A 15,723-nucleotide genomic window follows, 5' to 3' on the forward strand; every position below is an offset into this window, starting at 1 on the left:
GTGAATTTATATGCAATTTCGTATTTTCAAAACTTCAGAAGAAGAAGTAAAACTAGAATGAAAGTACATATGTCTAATCATCTAAACGATATAGCACGTAAATTATTATTAATATTTCATATATTTTCGCATTTGCACACATTCTCGACCATATTCGCATCCTGTATAAGCAATTGCAAGTAGTTTGCAGAACAAATATTCGGCCTAGAGAGGGTTAAATTATGTAAGTGTTAATTTCATGATAAAACAACTAAGCAAGGTAGAAACAATTTAATAAGAATTGCGTACCTTTTCAAATCGCAATAATATTAATTAAGGCACGCTTGTATCGAGCACTGTTTTTTTGCCAGTAGAAGTATCGGTGCGCGACAAATACTCGACTCCAGCAATGGTAGAATTGTTTCCATAACTGTCGTATTGTTTTGTTTCAAAGCGGCGAACGTTCTGTTGAGCGAAATGGGCGACGTTAAACTAGCCGACTTCGGCGTGGCTGGACAGTTGACCAACACGACCAGCAAACGGAACACTTTCGTCGGGACGCCGTTCTGGATGGCACCGGAAGTGATCAAACAGACCTCCTACGATTTCAAGGTAATTACAGAAGACCAATCGAAACGTGGTCCCGAGAGTCGAGGCGTATTTTCAATCTCGTTATTGTAGTTTCGGACGCGATGTTTGCAGGCTGCGGCTAGGTCGGTAATCCTGCAGATTTAATTTCATTACTTGCCAATGACTCAACTTGGTCGGTTTTAGTACGATTTCGTAGTTCGCGTAGAACAACTTCTGGAAACTTTAATCCCGGCTCTCTTCTCTGTCCATGAACCTTTCCCACACTGATACCTGTATCCGTAACCGTCAGGTCGTTTCCAAAGCCAATATTAGCTTCGCAACCAACAAGAGTAATACAACTAATAGGAGTAGACGCGAGCTGACGGTCTATTTTCGCGCAAGTATTCACGGGAAAGGACTCTGCCCTTAGGTCTTCGTCATTTCACACAACCTTAGTTCCCGACAAGCACAATGAATGACCAATTCTGTGCTCCTATTTAATTTTAGAATTTTCTTATGAATTATATACCGTGCAAAGATCGTATAGTTGTTTGAAAGGTTTTCTTGGCTAAGTAATAGGGATTCTAATATTGTTTAATAATTATTGTAACTCGCCGTTCAGAAAATTATGTAGCTTGTACTTTCCGGTGGAATATAAAGAGAAATTGGAAAATAAAGCAGGAGTTGTAGGTTCGAAATCTCAAATTAAAAATAGTTGAAATCTCAAACAGACTGAATTTTATATTAACCCCTGCGGGAAGATTATTGCTGGAAATTCTGGAAGACGTAGAAGGTGTGAATTTAAAAAAAATATGAACTTATGGGGAATGATAAGACGGAACTTTTTTTATATTTACAGTTTATTCATACGTCGTTTAGTTTCACTGATAAAAATTAAAAACTTAAAATACCTTTTTCCTGAGATCTCGTAGTAGTCTGATCCTGTTGTTGTTATCTTAAAGAAAAAAAATAACAGTAGAATAATCGAATTTAAAAAAAAATATCACCTTATAGAGAATAACAAAACGAAACTTTTCTATATTTAGAGTTTATTCATACGACGTTTAGTTTCAGAGATAAAAAATGAAAAGAAGACCTTTTTCCTGAAATTCTATTAAAGAATATAAAAAAGATATTAAAGAATTCTAGACTGCAATATGGATTATGTGTATAATGCTCCAATACATTAAATAAGAAGAATTTTATATTACACTACAGATACAAGAATATAGAATTCTACTCTACAATATAGAATACAAAAGTATACAATGTTATTCTACAATATAAGATCCAAGAATGCAGAATTCTATACTGTAATACACTCAAGAAAATTATACTGTTAGCAATCAGACTTGCTAGTCATTTTCTCATCTCTGCACAGTATATTTACGTATCAACCACAAGAGCGACAACGCAGGTGAATGTGCTTCAATTAGCCATTATCGTTTCGAACACGTAGTGTAAGGACCTCTTCTACACGATAAATAGCAATATAAAATACACGATCGTGAAGAAATCTACATAGCTTATTATGCGAATAAGTGACATCAGGCAAAACACAAGCCGTTTTGCATATAGATTTGCATATGACGATGGAAAGAAAAGGGAACAAGTGTCTGTCTCATCGATCAACGCTTCACCATAATTTCTCTTCGTCTCGTGTTCATGAATTTGCATTTATAGATAGCACGTTAGACTAATCTCCTTCTTTGAGAGATGTCTAATATTTCTGACAAAGTAGCATGACTAACAGAAGTATCCTTATTACTTGAAACTAGTGGTTTGGTTTTACGAGAGGACCACTTTTGTTGTTTTATTCTTAACAGCATCTCCATAATATGTAAATCTATATGCAAATGACCTTGTGTTTTTTGTTCGATTTCGATATGTCTGACGTCACTTGTTCGTATAATAAGCTGTGTACATATCGTATCCATCATTCAGAAGAGAATCGCACTTCACGCGGTCGAAACATAATTAGCTAATTAAAGCACGTTTACAAGTGCTGTTGCTCGAGCGTTCAATAAATATACATAGTTGAACGTCATCGTCAACATGATCTGATAGATACTCGGGGAAAAAAGGAAACACAAATGTTTAAATATTTGTATTCATCTTCTCGAAATCATTAACCATCTTGGTCTCCTAATACAACCAGCTTCGGAATTTGTTATTGTACTATAAAGTTTATGTACTCTATAGAAGTATTAGGAATTCGTTCCTGTTTACAATAATTTGTACCGTGATCTAGAAGTTTTAATTTTTACGCAATTCAAAATTTATGACTTTATATTATATTTATATGATTGCATATTATCATTTTACTTATGTATGTTAATATATCTTTTAGTATAAAATTCTTTTCGAAATCATAGATACTTAATTTCGTTATTCAACTAAAGGAATATTATTAGATATTAAAGTATGTACTAAATATTGGCTTCCGATGAATTCTTTTACTTACACACTTTTAATTTATCGTGTTTTAGAAATATTTTAAAGATATCTTCTCTGTAGCTTAGCACAAAAACAAAATTACATTTTATCAAGTTGTGCAAAATCGTTAGACTCCATCTCAGTTAAATACAATCGAAAAAGATGTTGACTATAAGAACGAATTTCCCTCTTTTCCGTTACCTGGGTAATTTCTTTCACCTGATTTCTAAACTATTAAATACATTAAACTTCGAAATATGTATTTTTGCCGAATTTTTAAACCACTATTAATGCTCCTAGGAGTTATGTAAACTACAATCACGATTTTCCCCATTTTTTAATTTTAGGACGTAACGAGTTTCTCCCTCTTGGTCTTCAAATATTATAGCTACTTTTAAAAAAGTGTTAAGTTGTCCCAAAAATTTCTCATGTTTTATGTTCTTTGCTCTGTCACTGTTATAATAACAACTTCCAAGAGATAGGGTCGATATTTATATAAACACTGGCACACGAAACAGCTGAACGCAAGTCGCGAAAGAAACTTTCGTGACTACCTAATAATATGGAGCCATTTCAGCCCTCTATCCACATCCTTATACCTATTTGTCGAACATCAAATAATAATGAAAGCGACCTGTCGTCCCTCCTTGCCTTTTTCGACGGTCTTTACGGGCCCCTGGAAGGCGCAAAAAGCGGTCACGAAGCGATTAGCGTTCCATTAACACCTCGTCAACTATGTAAAACGGAGAACGCTTGTTCCTCAGGCTGACATTTGGTCGTTGGGCATCACCGCGATCGAATTGGCCAAGGGAGAACCGCCGAACAGCGAACTGCATCCCATGAGGGTCCTGTTCCTCATACCGAAGAACAATCCTCCTCAGCTAACCGGAAATTACACGAAGCAGTTCAAGGAGTTCGTCGAGGCCTGTCTGAACAAGGACCCCGAAAACGTAAGTTGATCTTCATGCACCGTTGAATACAAGCCGACGCAGTGGTTCATTTCGCGAATAACCTGGCCAAAATTCAATTTTTAAATACGCAAGTATTTGTGTTCTCTAAATGTAATGATTAATTTCTAAGATGTAACACTTCAAAGTTGACGATTTTTCTCGTTTCCTTAATTTTCACATTTTCTTGCGTATAGAGAACAACGCGGGTGATACAATCTACAACTGTAATTTTATTTAATACTATACTCCTTATGACGAAATCTTATTTAATACTATACTCTTATAACGAGAATGTACCACCTGATATTTTTTAATGTATAATATACTAAATACAATGTCTAACTTTATAAAAAAAAATTAGAGAGTTCATTTACACGAGTCGCAACTCTAAAGTTAACGAAACTCGCTTAGTTATGTTGTTCATGCTACAGTTACGTAACTGTATCAAGTGAAAATCACTATTTTGATTATTCCATGTCGCATATATAATATAATTGATATTTTTCAGGTCCTACTCAAAAGTCTGAAAAGTTTAAAAATGTACAGTCAGTGTAAGAAGCATTCGTACAGCAACCAATTTAAAATACATGGTCTCTGTGCGAATATTTATTACACTGACTGTATGTAGTGCTATAATTATGCTGTATATACATATATATCCACAACAAATTACTATTTTTTCAAATTTCAAATAGCATTTAATACACACGTATACGACACAATATTTAAAAAGAGGCCGTTAGAAACTTCAGAAATTGCATTTTGGCCATCTTTTCGACGATTCCCTGCTAATCTGCATCCCATCAGCACGTACTTCGTCGAGCAATCTTTCCAATCTCCCTTTTGTCAGCGTCTTCCGGTCCTCGCGAATTCATCGAATGATCTCCGCCGAAACTTAACTCCGCGTTTGATTATTTCGTTTCCCTTTCCTTGAATCGTGCTCGTGCTTTTTTTTTCTGGAGGGACAATGAATCGTCCTTTTCGTGATTGCTTCAGAGGCCGACGGCGAAAGAACTGTTGAAGTTCCAATTCATCAGAAAGGCGAAGAAGAACTCGTACCTGATCGATCTCATAGACCGGTATAAAAAGTGGAAGTCGCAGCGCAGCGAGGAATCCGAGACGGAGAGCGAAAATTCGGATTCGTGAGTATCGACGCCTACTTAAATTATTATCGTTTTTATCTACGTGTTATCGATACATCTGCTGCGTCATTTTTGCTTTACCTCTGTACAGAACAAATTATTTTTGGGTCACTTGAACGTGTTCAGCATTTTTTGTATCTGTAGATGGCCAACTTTATGTCTTTTAGTAATATTTAAGTGAATTACGCTTGTTTGAGACAAATAATCCAATTTTTCGAAATATAATTCTCTATTAAAGAGAATTCACATATAAACTTTGATTTCGTTATATTTTAAAATAAGATTTTGCTTACAAAGATAATATCATTTTTTTTATTGTTTCAAGAATAGGAAAGAAGTACGAATTTGTTGAGCTAAGTTACAAGTACTGAAATAATGTTAAACGATGATCTATTAAATAAAGACTCGCAGATGATATTATAATAATAATATAAGTTAAAGAATGATAATTTTACAGTCTCGAACAAGATATTACTTATTTTATTTTTGATCTTCGTAAATTTCAAACATGACTTTAAACCAAATGATCACAACATAAAATGAATATTTGTTTGCGACTGCAAAGTTGCCCACAACAAGCTTGCCTAATAATATATTGGGTTCATTCATAAATAACTTTCTGTGCGAGTAACAAATAATTACATTTTAATGATTTTTTATATCAGAAGCTAGATATGCATTCTTCCAAATATATGTATAATTAATCAAGATTCATTATGACACGTAGACTGCTAATTTTATGCATCTGTGATACTAGCTAATGTTATAAATACATGCTAAGCATAACCAAAAGGTATGTGCACTTGGGCAAAATGAAACAACAATTTTATTATTAGGTCTGGGTTAGTAGTATAATATTTAATTTAAAAAAAAGGTGAGAAAATATTATAAAATAAGAAAGATTACCTTTTTTTTTTATAAAACTTAAGAGTATGTTTCACATAATAATTTTAGTAACAGAGGAATAAGTGGCATAAACTTTTAGTATGACTTAATATATTACTTGCAGAATGTATTCAACATATATTATTTACATTTTTTGTATGTTTTCCATGTAACTATATATCTTAAATGCATAAAATCCGCAGTCTGGTAATAACAGATTTTAAAATAAATTGTCACTTACAAAACGGAAGCTATTCATGAATCAACTCTAGTGTAATTATCCGGAACTGATGTGTATCGTAAACGATACACCATAAGGTTGCCAAAGCACGAAGGGATTGAAACGGATTTCCAACGATTCGGGGAGTTGATAAGTATAATCATGGGAAATGGTGTCACAATATTCGTTCCTGTTGCAGGGAGGAGTCGAAGCAGGATAGCGACATGGACGAACCATGGATAATGACCGTGAAGGGTCCCCACGGGGTAAAGGGTTCCGTCGTGCCCATGCTACCGCTGGACGATCAGCCGACCTCGTTGACGCTAACGCATACGCCGAACCACAGATCCTCCAATCACAATCAGCAAACGAAGCCACACGCCAACGGAGCCTCGAGGTCTCCGCCGAAGGATTCTACATTGAACCATTACAGGAGCGAATCGAGAGACTCGGTGCGCGATGGCCAAGCTAAGCACACACCGGTAAGCATCCGCTTCCGTACAATCCTAATTAAATCCGAATACACTTCAGCCTTTGACGGATTCAGAGATCCTTGAGGATCGCGGATTCGGTCGTACTTGTGCTTCATATTCAAGCTACGTGAGCGATTAGAGATGCAGAATGGTGGACAATGTTTTTTATTTCTTTCCTTCCCTAAACAGTAAAGTACTCAAGTATTGAAGTACAAAAGTATTTAAATAACGATCACTGACATGTACACCATCGATTGAAAGAAGAATTCATACCACATCTTCAACACTGACAAACTTTCTTTCACAATGAAAAACTGACAAACAAAGTTTCTTTCCTTCCCTAAACAGTAAAGTGCTCAAGTATCGAAGTACAAAAGTATTAAATTGCTTTAAAGTATTAAAATAACGATCACTATCATTTACAGGATCGATTGAAAGAAAATTTCATTCCACACCTTCAGCACTGACAAACTTTGAATGAGAAAAACGGATTTTCGAATCTGTTTTTACCTTCATCATACAGGATTAAATGATTTTGATATCGGAGCAATAATAATCTTGCCTTGCTGTAAACCTTTATTTATGCGTGTTGCGCGATATTATATTAGGTGGACTGGAAAGTAATGTCGTTTCTGCGAATGTCAATTCTTATTTATCATTCATCAGTTCCTTGATTTTTATCGATCTGGCATTAAACATTTGCACACTAGATGTCAAAAAGCTGTTGACAACGAGAGTGATTACGTAATTGATTAAAAATAGAAACTTATTAAGAATTTATTTGACTTTGATGTAAAGAAAATGACATTACTTTTCGGTCCCTCTAATATAATTGTCCTTGTACAGTTAATTTCATTCCGTATAACCGTAGTAAAGAACTAATAGAAGTTCGTTTACTTTTTAGAATAATGAATTTATGATATTCATGATATTTTTATGAAAGTACTATTACTTAACACTTTCGCTGCGGATGACGCACATGTGCGTCCAACTGAAAATATATGGTTGTTTTTATTATTTTTCAGTTTTCATTTCTTTTGTTCGGCAATGATATTGTTGAGTTTCGACATCACGAGTTAACAAGAACTTTAATAAATAACAATTACCTTTACAATAGAAATGTGTACAATAGGAATGTAATTAAATGTAGAGATTTGAATCCATCCGAAGGGTGCTCGCAACATTATTATATATAAAATAAGTTACCGCAAGTAAATGTTTTTCAAAATAATCGGAACATTTGTAAGAAATTTTTCATTAAAAGAAATATCATAATTGCAGCTCCCAGCGAACGGCTACTTATTTTCGTCCGCAGCGAAAATGTTAACACTATGCGTACCACTGGGATGAAGTCATACTTCCGCTGTTTTTAATATAGCTGATTGTTTAACGATATATTTAATTATATTTTTCAGTCCCGACCGCACGAGGCCGCACCGCCTCCACCGGTTGATACGCGGGAGAAAAGGGATGATCGCGATTACCGCGACTTCAATCGAGACTCCTCGCTGAGGGAACTGAAGGAGATCCGTGATACCAGAGACGGCAGAGACAGGGAGGGCCGAGAAAGGGACAGAGAAGTCCGAGAAAGGGACTTTGGTTCGAAAGAGAAGAGGTGTAGCAAACCGGACGTACCTGTCGTACCTATGGTGGACCATAGGCTCGGTGAAGACAAACAAAGACCGAGGAGCTCACAGGATCAGAAGCATCCGCGAAGCGCAGCTCTTTCCGACGTCGTTTTACCTCTTCTTTCCGAGGTAAGTAACTTTCTTAAATCAACTAATTATTATCAATGTTCCATTCTAAGTCGAGTTCGCCCCCTGATGTTGTTATTTAAGAAATGAATATATTCCTTGCAACAGCGTGTGACTAGAGTTTTACGAAGACTTTAATTTTCCGCTTACAAAGAAAAGGCTTTCCTTTTTCGTTTTTGTCAACTCTTGAGGGTTCGTTAGAATAAGAACCCCTATCAGTGGTAACTGATAGTAATAAGCCGTTAGTAGGCGTCCGTTTATCGTCTTACTAATTATCTTGGTTCTTAAGTTAAACTCTGCAAGAGAAATTGTGACTACCATTATTAAACACATGTTCTAATATCAGATAATAAGTGATCAAGTTCACGAGAATTAGCATAGCGATGTCAATTTTTTTTTCATCATTATTACAATTAATTTTCACTCTCAAACACTCTGTCCTGAATAAGTCTTGAATAAATAACGTGTTTATTATGTTGCAATAAATTAATCAAGAAAGATAACTTATCCAACTTCCTAGGTTGTTTTCCCTTACAAGAACGCCGTAGTACCTAACTCGCATAATATTACCCCAATATTTCGTTTCTCTTGGCTCGTTCGTAGTTTCGATGAAGAAGATAGGTTCTATACTGTCATTAAAATATATCTTTTGTTCTCTTTATTTGTCGCAGCTTCAACGGAAACATCAATATTCGGTGAGAGACAATAATGGCGAGGGCGGAAGTGGTATACGAAAGAACGGAGGCACGATAGACGAACTACGCGGGGCATTCGAGACAGCGGAACGTAATTCGCCAGGAATGACCGAGGCCCTCATCAGGGAGCTCCTCAAGTCCTTGCTTCCTGCCAATCACTCCGAGGGTCGTTTGTCTATGCTAATGGAGAAGGTCATTCTGAGGTAACGATTCTCTTTAATTTGTTCGCATCATGAACGTCATCGTGATGTTTGCTTTTCGATCCTCGAGACCTACGGAACAATTCTAATTACTTTCAGTTTCTTGTGTAATAACATTACGCAAATGTAGTAGCGACCATGGAAATCGCGTCACTCCTCAAAAACGCAGATTATCGAGTACGTAGATGCATTGCAAATGTGGTAGTTACGATAAATTTTGTTGTTGTTGTTGTTGTTGTATTTTATGTTTTCTCTAATGTAAATCGAAGCTTTCATGCCTAAAAGCACAGACAGTTACTATTTATGTGAGAGTAAACGCAAAAGTATTGATATTTATATGGCGATGCATTTGAAACGGCCACTATTGTGTAATATTTATCATAGAAAGGTAGCTAGACCTTTCCTGATTGAAGAAATTTGAATACATAATTTGTATCATTAGTTATGTTTTATGAGAAATTACAAACGTACACTTGCGTGCACAGTTATCGTTTCGGATAAAGAAATAAATAATTTAAAATCATATTTTTTATTGTACTAGTGACCGGTAAAAAATTATGCAAAAATGTGTAAAATGTAAAGAACTGGTGTGCCTAAATGTATGATATCTTGCCGTTTACAATTTAACAGTACATACATATGTAAATGGACGTTATTTCTTGGTGTGCATATTTATTGTTTCTCGATCAATTTGTAATCAAATAAAATAATACATCAACATTTCTTCGCTTAAAAGAATTCGTTGTTAAAGATGTCAGATACCAACAATAAAGAAATAATTACGATTGTCAGGGCATATATCGCAATTTTTGTATTTGAATTACATTCATTTGTATTTAAAAATATTCTTACAAAAAAATGTTGTCTTAAAAAAAAGGCCGGATAATCATGCATCCATCCAATAATATTACCTTACTCTGAAATCAGTCTATGAACATGTACTTTTTTTCCAGGGATACGTAGGGACGCGAGAGGGCGAGGGTTCGCAAGAGATTGTGGTCCGAGAACATCCTGACGTTGTAACGACTCGTTATTTCTCGTTTATCAGGTTTATTATTCCGTACGAGCCGGTGCGTTGTCGCTGCAACGACCCGGACGTTTTCTTTCTCTTCCGGTCTGCGGAGACTAAAACACCAACAAACTTTCGTCAGATTTTCGTTTTATTTGAATCATCCTGTCTCCTTTTCCGATACGACGCGAAACGTTCGCGCGATACCTTTAATTACCACGGCGTCGCAGCGCCCGCGATTATAACGAACGATTGATTTCACCGTGAAAAAACGACGCCGCCGTCTTTTCGCGACGAGACAGGACGCAAGTTTACAAATTTATCTGCTAGAGCAAAAAAAAAAGATTATACCATCCAATTGTCCTCGCGCGAGGGCGACAGTTACCGTTGAAACTTCTAAAGGAAAAAAAAATATTAGTAACCCCTTCCCGCCGAATCGTTAAAAGTTAGTATTTGGAAAAATTACGGAAAACAAAAAAAGATGAAACGCAAGACAAGTAGGAGATAGTCGAGAAATATTTTTGCAAATCATGCAGCCAATCGTTCAGAATTCTTTGTACGTTCTTCGTGTTCGGTATCGACGCAACCTCGAAGAGCGGTGGAAACATAGTTAATAGGCTCGGCCCGATGTCTGATGAATAGGGGAAAGAGGAGGGATGACAGAATCTTGCCTCGTTGTAGATACATCCGGAACATGCACTACCCCAAAGTCTTTATCCCAGAGATATCATAGCCGTGTTCTGAATGAAAGCTGCGCTCTTAACGCGCGATAATAGACGAAACATATTTATTTAAACAATTTCACCGATGGGATAAGAAAGACAGAGATAAGGGAGTTTCAGTCAGCACAGCCGAGCAGGAGAAACAATAAAGAGCTGTCCTTTGAACGAACGCGCCTTCCCGTTGCTTCCTGCGTTAGTGCACGTTTCGGATTTTTGGGGAAAAGTCGAAGGAAGGAGAACGTCTCCGCGCTGGAGGCTTTGTAAATATGTATGTAGCACGATAAGATAGTCTTATTGTTCTGATGATCGACGTCTCTGCCAGTCGGTTGCGCAGCTCCGTAACACGATCCCGTTTTCCTACGTTTAGTAGCACTATTTTTTTCGTGTAACCATACACAGAGCTAGGGTTAACAATTGTCTTGGGCCTCTTTCGGAGAAGACACCGATTCCTTGTACTTTTAGTTTTCCATTCTACGAAGGAAAAGGCACGAACGCTTTCTCCGTCTCTTGTTGCAGTACCTACGACGATGTTTCTCAAACTATGCCCTCGGAAGGTCTGCGGACAAGATGGCGGCGGTGAACTGCTAGAAGAAAACGAGAAGTATAAATGAATCATTTGTCGGCACAATTTTTGCCAATCGTCATTCTCAATGATGATATAAAATGCCTACATTTGAGTATAAGATGAGGCATTTTATTATGGGGTATGAACAGTATATTTTGCATTGTTTATAAAAATTATAGTTTATTTTATATTTCAAGATTGAAAGAAGTCACCAATTTGCGAAGGACGAAGTATCGTGCAGGACATAATTATTACTTTTTTAGCATTTGCTTGTAAAATTAAAACAAAAAAATTAGATTGGTTTACTTTAAACACAGCATTAAAAATATTCTGATAATTGGAAATCTTGGAAATTCACAGCAGTTGAGTTTTTATTTTGTACCAGTGACAGATATATCACTCTTCATCCTGCTGCTGGATAAGCTAAGAAGAGTAAACAAATTTTAATCAATGTTTTTCCATTACAATGGGATATTTTTACTTGCGAGTCGAGTAATACAGATTTTTTATTTTTATTTGATAAATCCTATCAAGAATTATGCGATCCCAATAACCATTTGTAAAATCATTTCTGTGTTTTATTAAATAAAAATAAGTTTTAGAATATATTTGAATATTTGAATAATAAATACAAATTTAATTTTAATCAATCTTTATCAATGCGGATTCCAAAAGGGTGGAGTTTGAGAAACACTGATCTGCGGTATTTTACATGTCATTTCAATTGGCATAAAATCACTTAGCTGGTCAAGGCCACCAAAGTAGTATCCCCGTCATTTCCTTGACAACCTTGCTACTCTGTGTCCTTATTTCAGAGTTTCAAAGACGCACGCTCGAGTGGCAATAAACGCCACGATTGGCGCGATTCATGGTAGAGGAAGTGGCCTCGAATAATAGTTTTTGACAAGTCGATTTTACTTCGAGTACAATGTTTTGAGCAGAGATAGGCAAAATTTGTATCTAGATGAAATATTTGAACATCGAATAAGGAATAAAACATTACCTGTATAATTATCTACTTCAATAAACGTGAATCCTTGAGTAACAGAATCTATTTTGGAGATTTCGTAAATATTAACGTAGGGAGTAAGAAAGATCAATTCCAATTTGAGTACAATGCGGTGCCATCGTTTAGGAAAATATAGACAATGTCTAAAAATATTTGCTTAGTCGTAGGTATTTTGAAGGCTAACTAAAACATTTGACCCAATACGATTGGGAAAAATTCCTTCCAATATTAATCTTTCTTTCTCACTACTATACATTTAGCATACAATCTTCATTACAAAGGTGATTTAATCCTCTGTCGTACGCTTTCTATCGAATCTTTCAAAGAAGAAATTATTTCCTGATTATTTGTCCATTTACGAATTAATTACTGTTCGAAGTAAACTATACATGATCGAGCCTGTAGAAATGTTAAACATTTCCATACGAAAGCATCATGTGTAATTGCTGCAAAATTCCCTCAATGGACTTTCCAGGATTAATTTATTCAATTGATTACATCATGCAACGGAGGGTTACAATTAAACAAATACGTACATCTTTATTGACAAATTTAAGAAAATAGATCTTTATTTCATATGTGAATATACACATATATACATATAACAAATGTGTATAAGGATATAATTTAAGTTTGTAATTAAGGATATAATTAAATAATTACATTATGCAACGGAGGGTTACAATGAAACACACACATACATCTGTATTGACAAATTTAAGAAAATAGATCTTTGTTTCATATGTGAATACATATATACACATAACAAATGTGTATAAGGATATAGTTGGCTACATTATGCAAATGAGGATTAAATTGAAATAAGTACATACTCCTTTAAGAATATATACAAGAAAACAAAAATTTATTTCACATATGAATGTATATACTCATAACGAACGTGTAGAAGACTATAATTGGAGGCACACTTCTTATTAGGATCAAATTTTACCCACCTCTGGTCATTAAACGAATGTATACTCTTTGCTGCGTACATGAAATACGACGGAAAGAGGTCTATTCAATTCTGACATAGAAGTTGGTGTACCATAACCAAGTGTTTCGTCCGAAAGAGCCCTTAGACTCGACTAGTTCAAACCTGACCCTTCGGTTCGGATGAAAAGCAACTAGCAGCGATATTTATCGAGTAGTCGAGGCGAACGGCGGCGCAAACGAAACGGAGATCTTTCTTTTTTCTCGAGCTAGAGTTCTTCCACTAGTTCGTCCGGGTAGAGTTCTTAGTCGAGCCGTTTCACGATCGAGCCTGAGCTGTGATAACTCCCGCGGGACGTCGGCACTTAATTCACGTTGTTTGTAAACTAATGTATTTTATAAAGTATATTATATATAGAAAGAGAGAAAAAGAGAAAGGCAGAAAAAAATTCCTCGTGAGGACGGATGACAAAGTAACGAATCATGGGGCAGTCATCGTGTGCGTGTATGGGGTGGCCGCAAACGAAGAAAAAACACGTTCCGCGCCGCTCTGCCGTGAATGATTTAAACGACGCACAGTGTGGTATTTGCAGTAATAAATTTGGCAGAAATTATTTTGTTTAATCGTGTTAATTATTTTACACGGTTGTAAAGAGATTTAGATACTTTAAAATTAGCAGTTTTCGTGGTTCGGGTATAAATATTCTGGATACTTTGTTTTCTTAGATTAAGAATCTTCTATTCCTGGTTTATTATATTTAATTCCATCTATGCTTGTTGCAGTATATCGTATAATTGTCCTCGTATAGTTAATCTTGATTATGTATGACTCTGGTAAAAAACTAATAAAAGTTTACTTATTTTTTGAAATAATACTTTTGTAAAGATTTATTTATAAATGTAAGGAATTTAACTTTCATTACTAGTCGGTAGCGGTAATCCAAGATTGACACTGGTAGTGTAAAAGAAAGTAATTTTATCAAAGAATTATTGTACATACTTACTTGAAAAGTTTTTGTAAGAAAAATCTTGAAACAACTTAGACGTTAATAAATTTGCAAATTTGCAGATGTTTAAACAAAAGGTATGAACTATGAAAACTGTTAACGCTTCATAAATGTGAGTACAAAAAAGATAATGTCAGCCCAATATTTTTCATGTATACGACTATTTCAGGTTGAAACATTATTCGATTAGACAAATTTTTCTAAATAATTTTGGTCAGGTTTTCGAGACAAATACTCCACTGTGCGATGGAAAAAAGTAAGAGAACGATAGAGTGCTAGAGAGGGAGAGGGAGTGACTGAAAAGAGAATGCGAGTATGTGCATAATTCAGAGATGGGCAGTCATAGATGACAAATAGAAACACTGTACACCAATTTATCTCCGATATTTATTTTCTTAACCAGATACTCGGATAAGCTCTTATTTATTCGACGTGAAAAGCAATTTTACCTTCCAATTCAAATTCTAATTTTTATTCGATCCAGTAATGGACTAAAAGTTACCGACACATAAGAACGTTGCATATCGAGTCATTTGCAACGCTTGTTTCATTAAACAATGATCCAAATGATTTATTGTATTATAATGTTTGTACAATTTCATCCTACCACACAAATTTTAATTATTTACCTAAAGAACTAACGAATGGAAGCTGTGTATCTTGAGTTTTCCACCTAAATGATAATTTCGTCCATCACTGGTATGCAAGTGAGAAACGTTCGAAAGACAGAGTAAGTGTTTAACGTCGCGCGAGAGTGGAGCTAGCGTAAACAGAAAATTGTAACGAGACGTAGTATTAATTGCCAGGAAATCGTACGGACGAAGAAGAGAGGCGACAGAGAGAGACCTAACTATCATAAGCCCGCGACACATGTTACGTAGATGCGTTTATTCCAGTCAGCGAGGCGGTCGATGGGTGAGAGTCGTGGAACTCCTGCGATTATTATTGTAAAACATTGTCAGCTACGATTGCGACAGAAACGAGATAATTGTTGGATACGTGAACACCGCCGATCTCCGCTCTACCACACCTCCCATCTTTTCCGACTCGTTCTCTCTCCCCACCCCCCTGCGATCCTTTTCTTTTCCATTTTATTTTTTCTGGACCGAGAAGAATGAAAGAGACGACGACACAGAGTGTACCTAGGAGGATTTTACTACTTTTTTCCTTCTTC

General features: G+C 35.7%; 1 protein-coding gene across 4 annotated transcripts in view; it reads left to right on the plus strand.

The window, feature by feature from the left end:
* The window catches only part of LOC128889465 (serine/threonine-protein kinase 25), a 240,027-nt gene extending 228,489 nt beyond the window's left edge, over positions 1-11,538 (plus strand). For all 4 annotated transcript variants that reach the window (XM_054147124.1, XM_054147126.1, XM_054147125.1 and 1 more), the window contains 7 exons: positions 434-591; positions 3,750-3,935; positions 4,932-5,077; positions 6,382-6,664; positions 8,071-8,412; positions 9,081-9,307; positions 10,258-11,538. In XM_054147124.1, the coding sequence (XP_054003099.1) occupies positions 434-591; positions 3,750-3,935; positions 4,932-5,077; positions 6,382-6,664; positions 8,071-8,412; positions 9,081-9,307; positions 10,258-10,267 (1,352 nt within the window). In that variant the 3' untranslated portion in view covers positions 10,268-11,538. The remainder of the gene's footprint in view (positions 1-433; positions 592-3,749; positions 3,936-4,931; positions 5,078-6,381; positions 6,665-8,070; positions 8,413-9,080; positions 9,308-10,257) is intronic.
* Positions 11,539-15,723: the final 4,185 nt, after the last annotated feature.

Source organism: Hylaeus anthracinus, unplaced genomic scaffold (assembly GCF_026225885.1).
Source record: "Hylaeus anthracinus isolate JK02 unplaced genomic scaffold, UHH_iyHylAnth1.0_haploid 11997, whole genome shotgun sequence".
Classification (NCBI taxonomy): domain Eukaryota; kingdom Metazoa; phylum Arthropoda; class Insecta; order Hymenoptera; family Colletidae; genus Hylaeus; species Hylaeus anthracinus.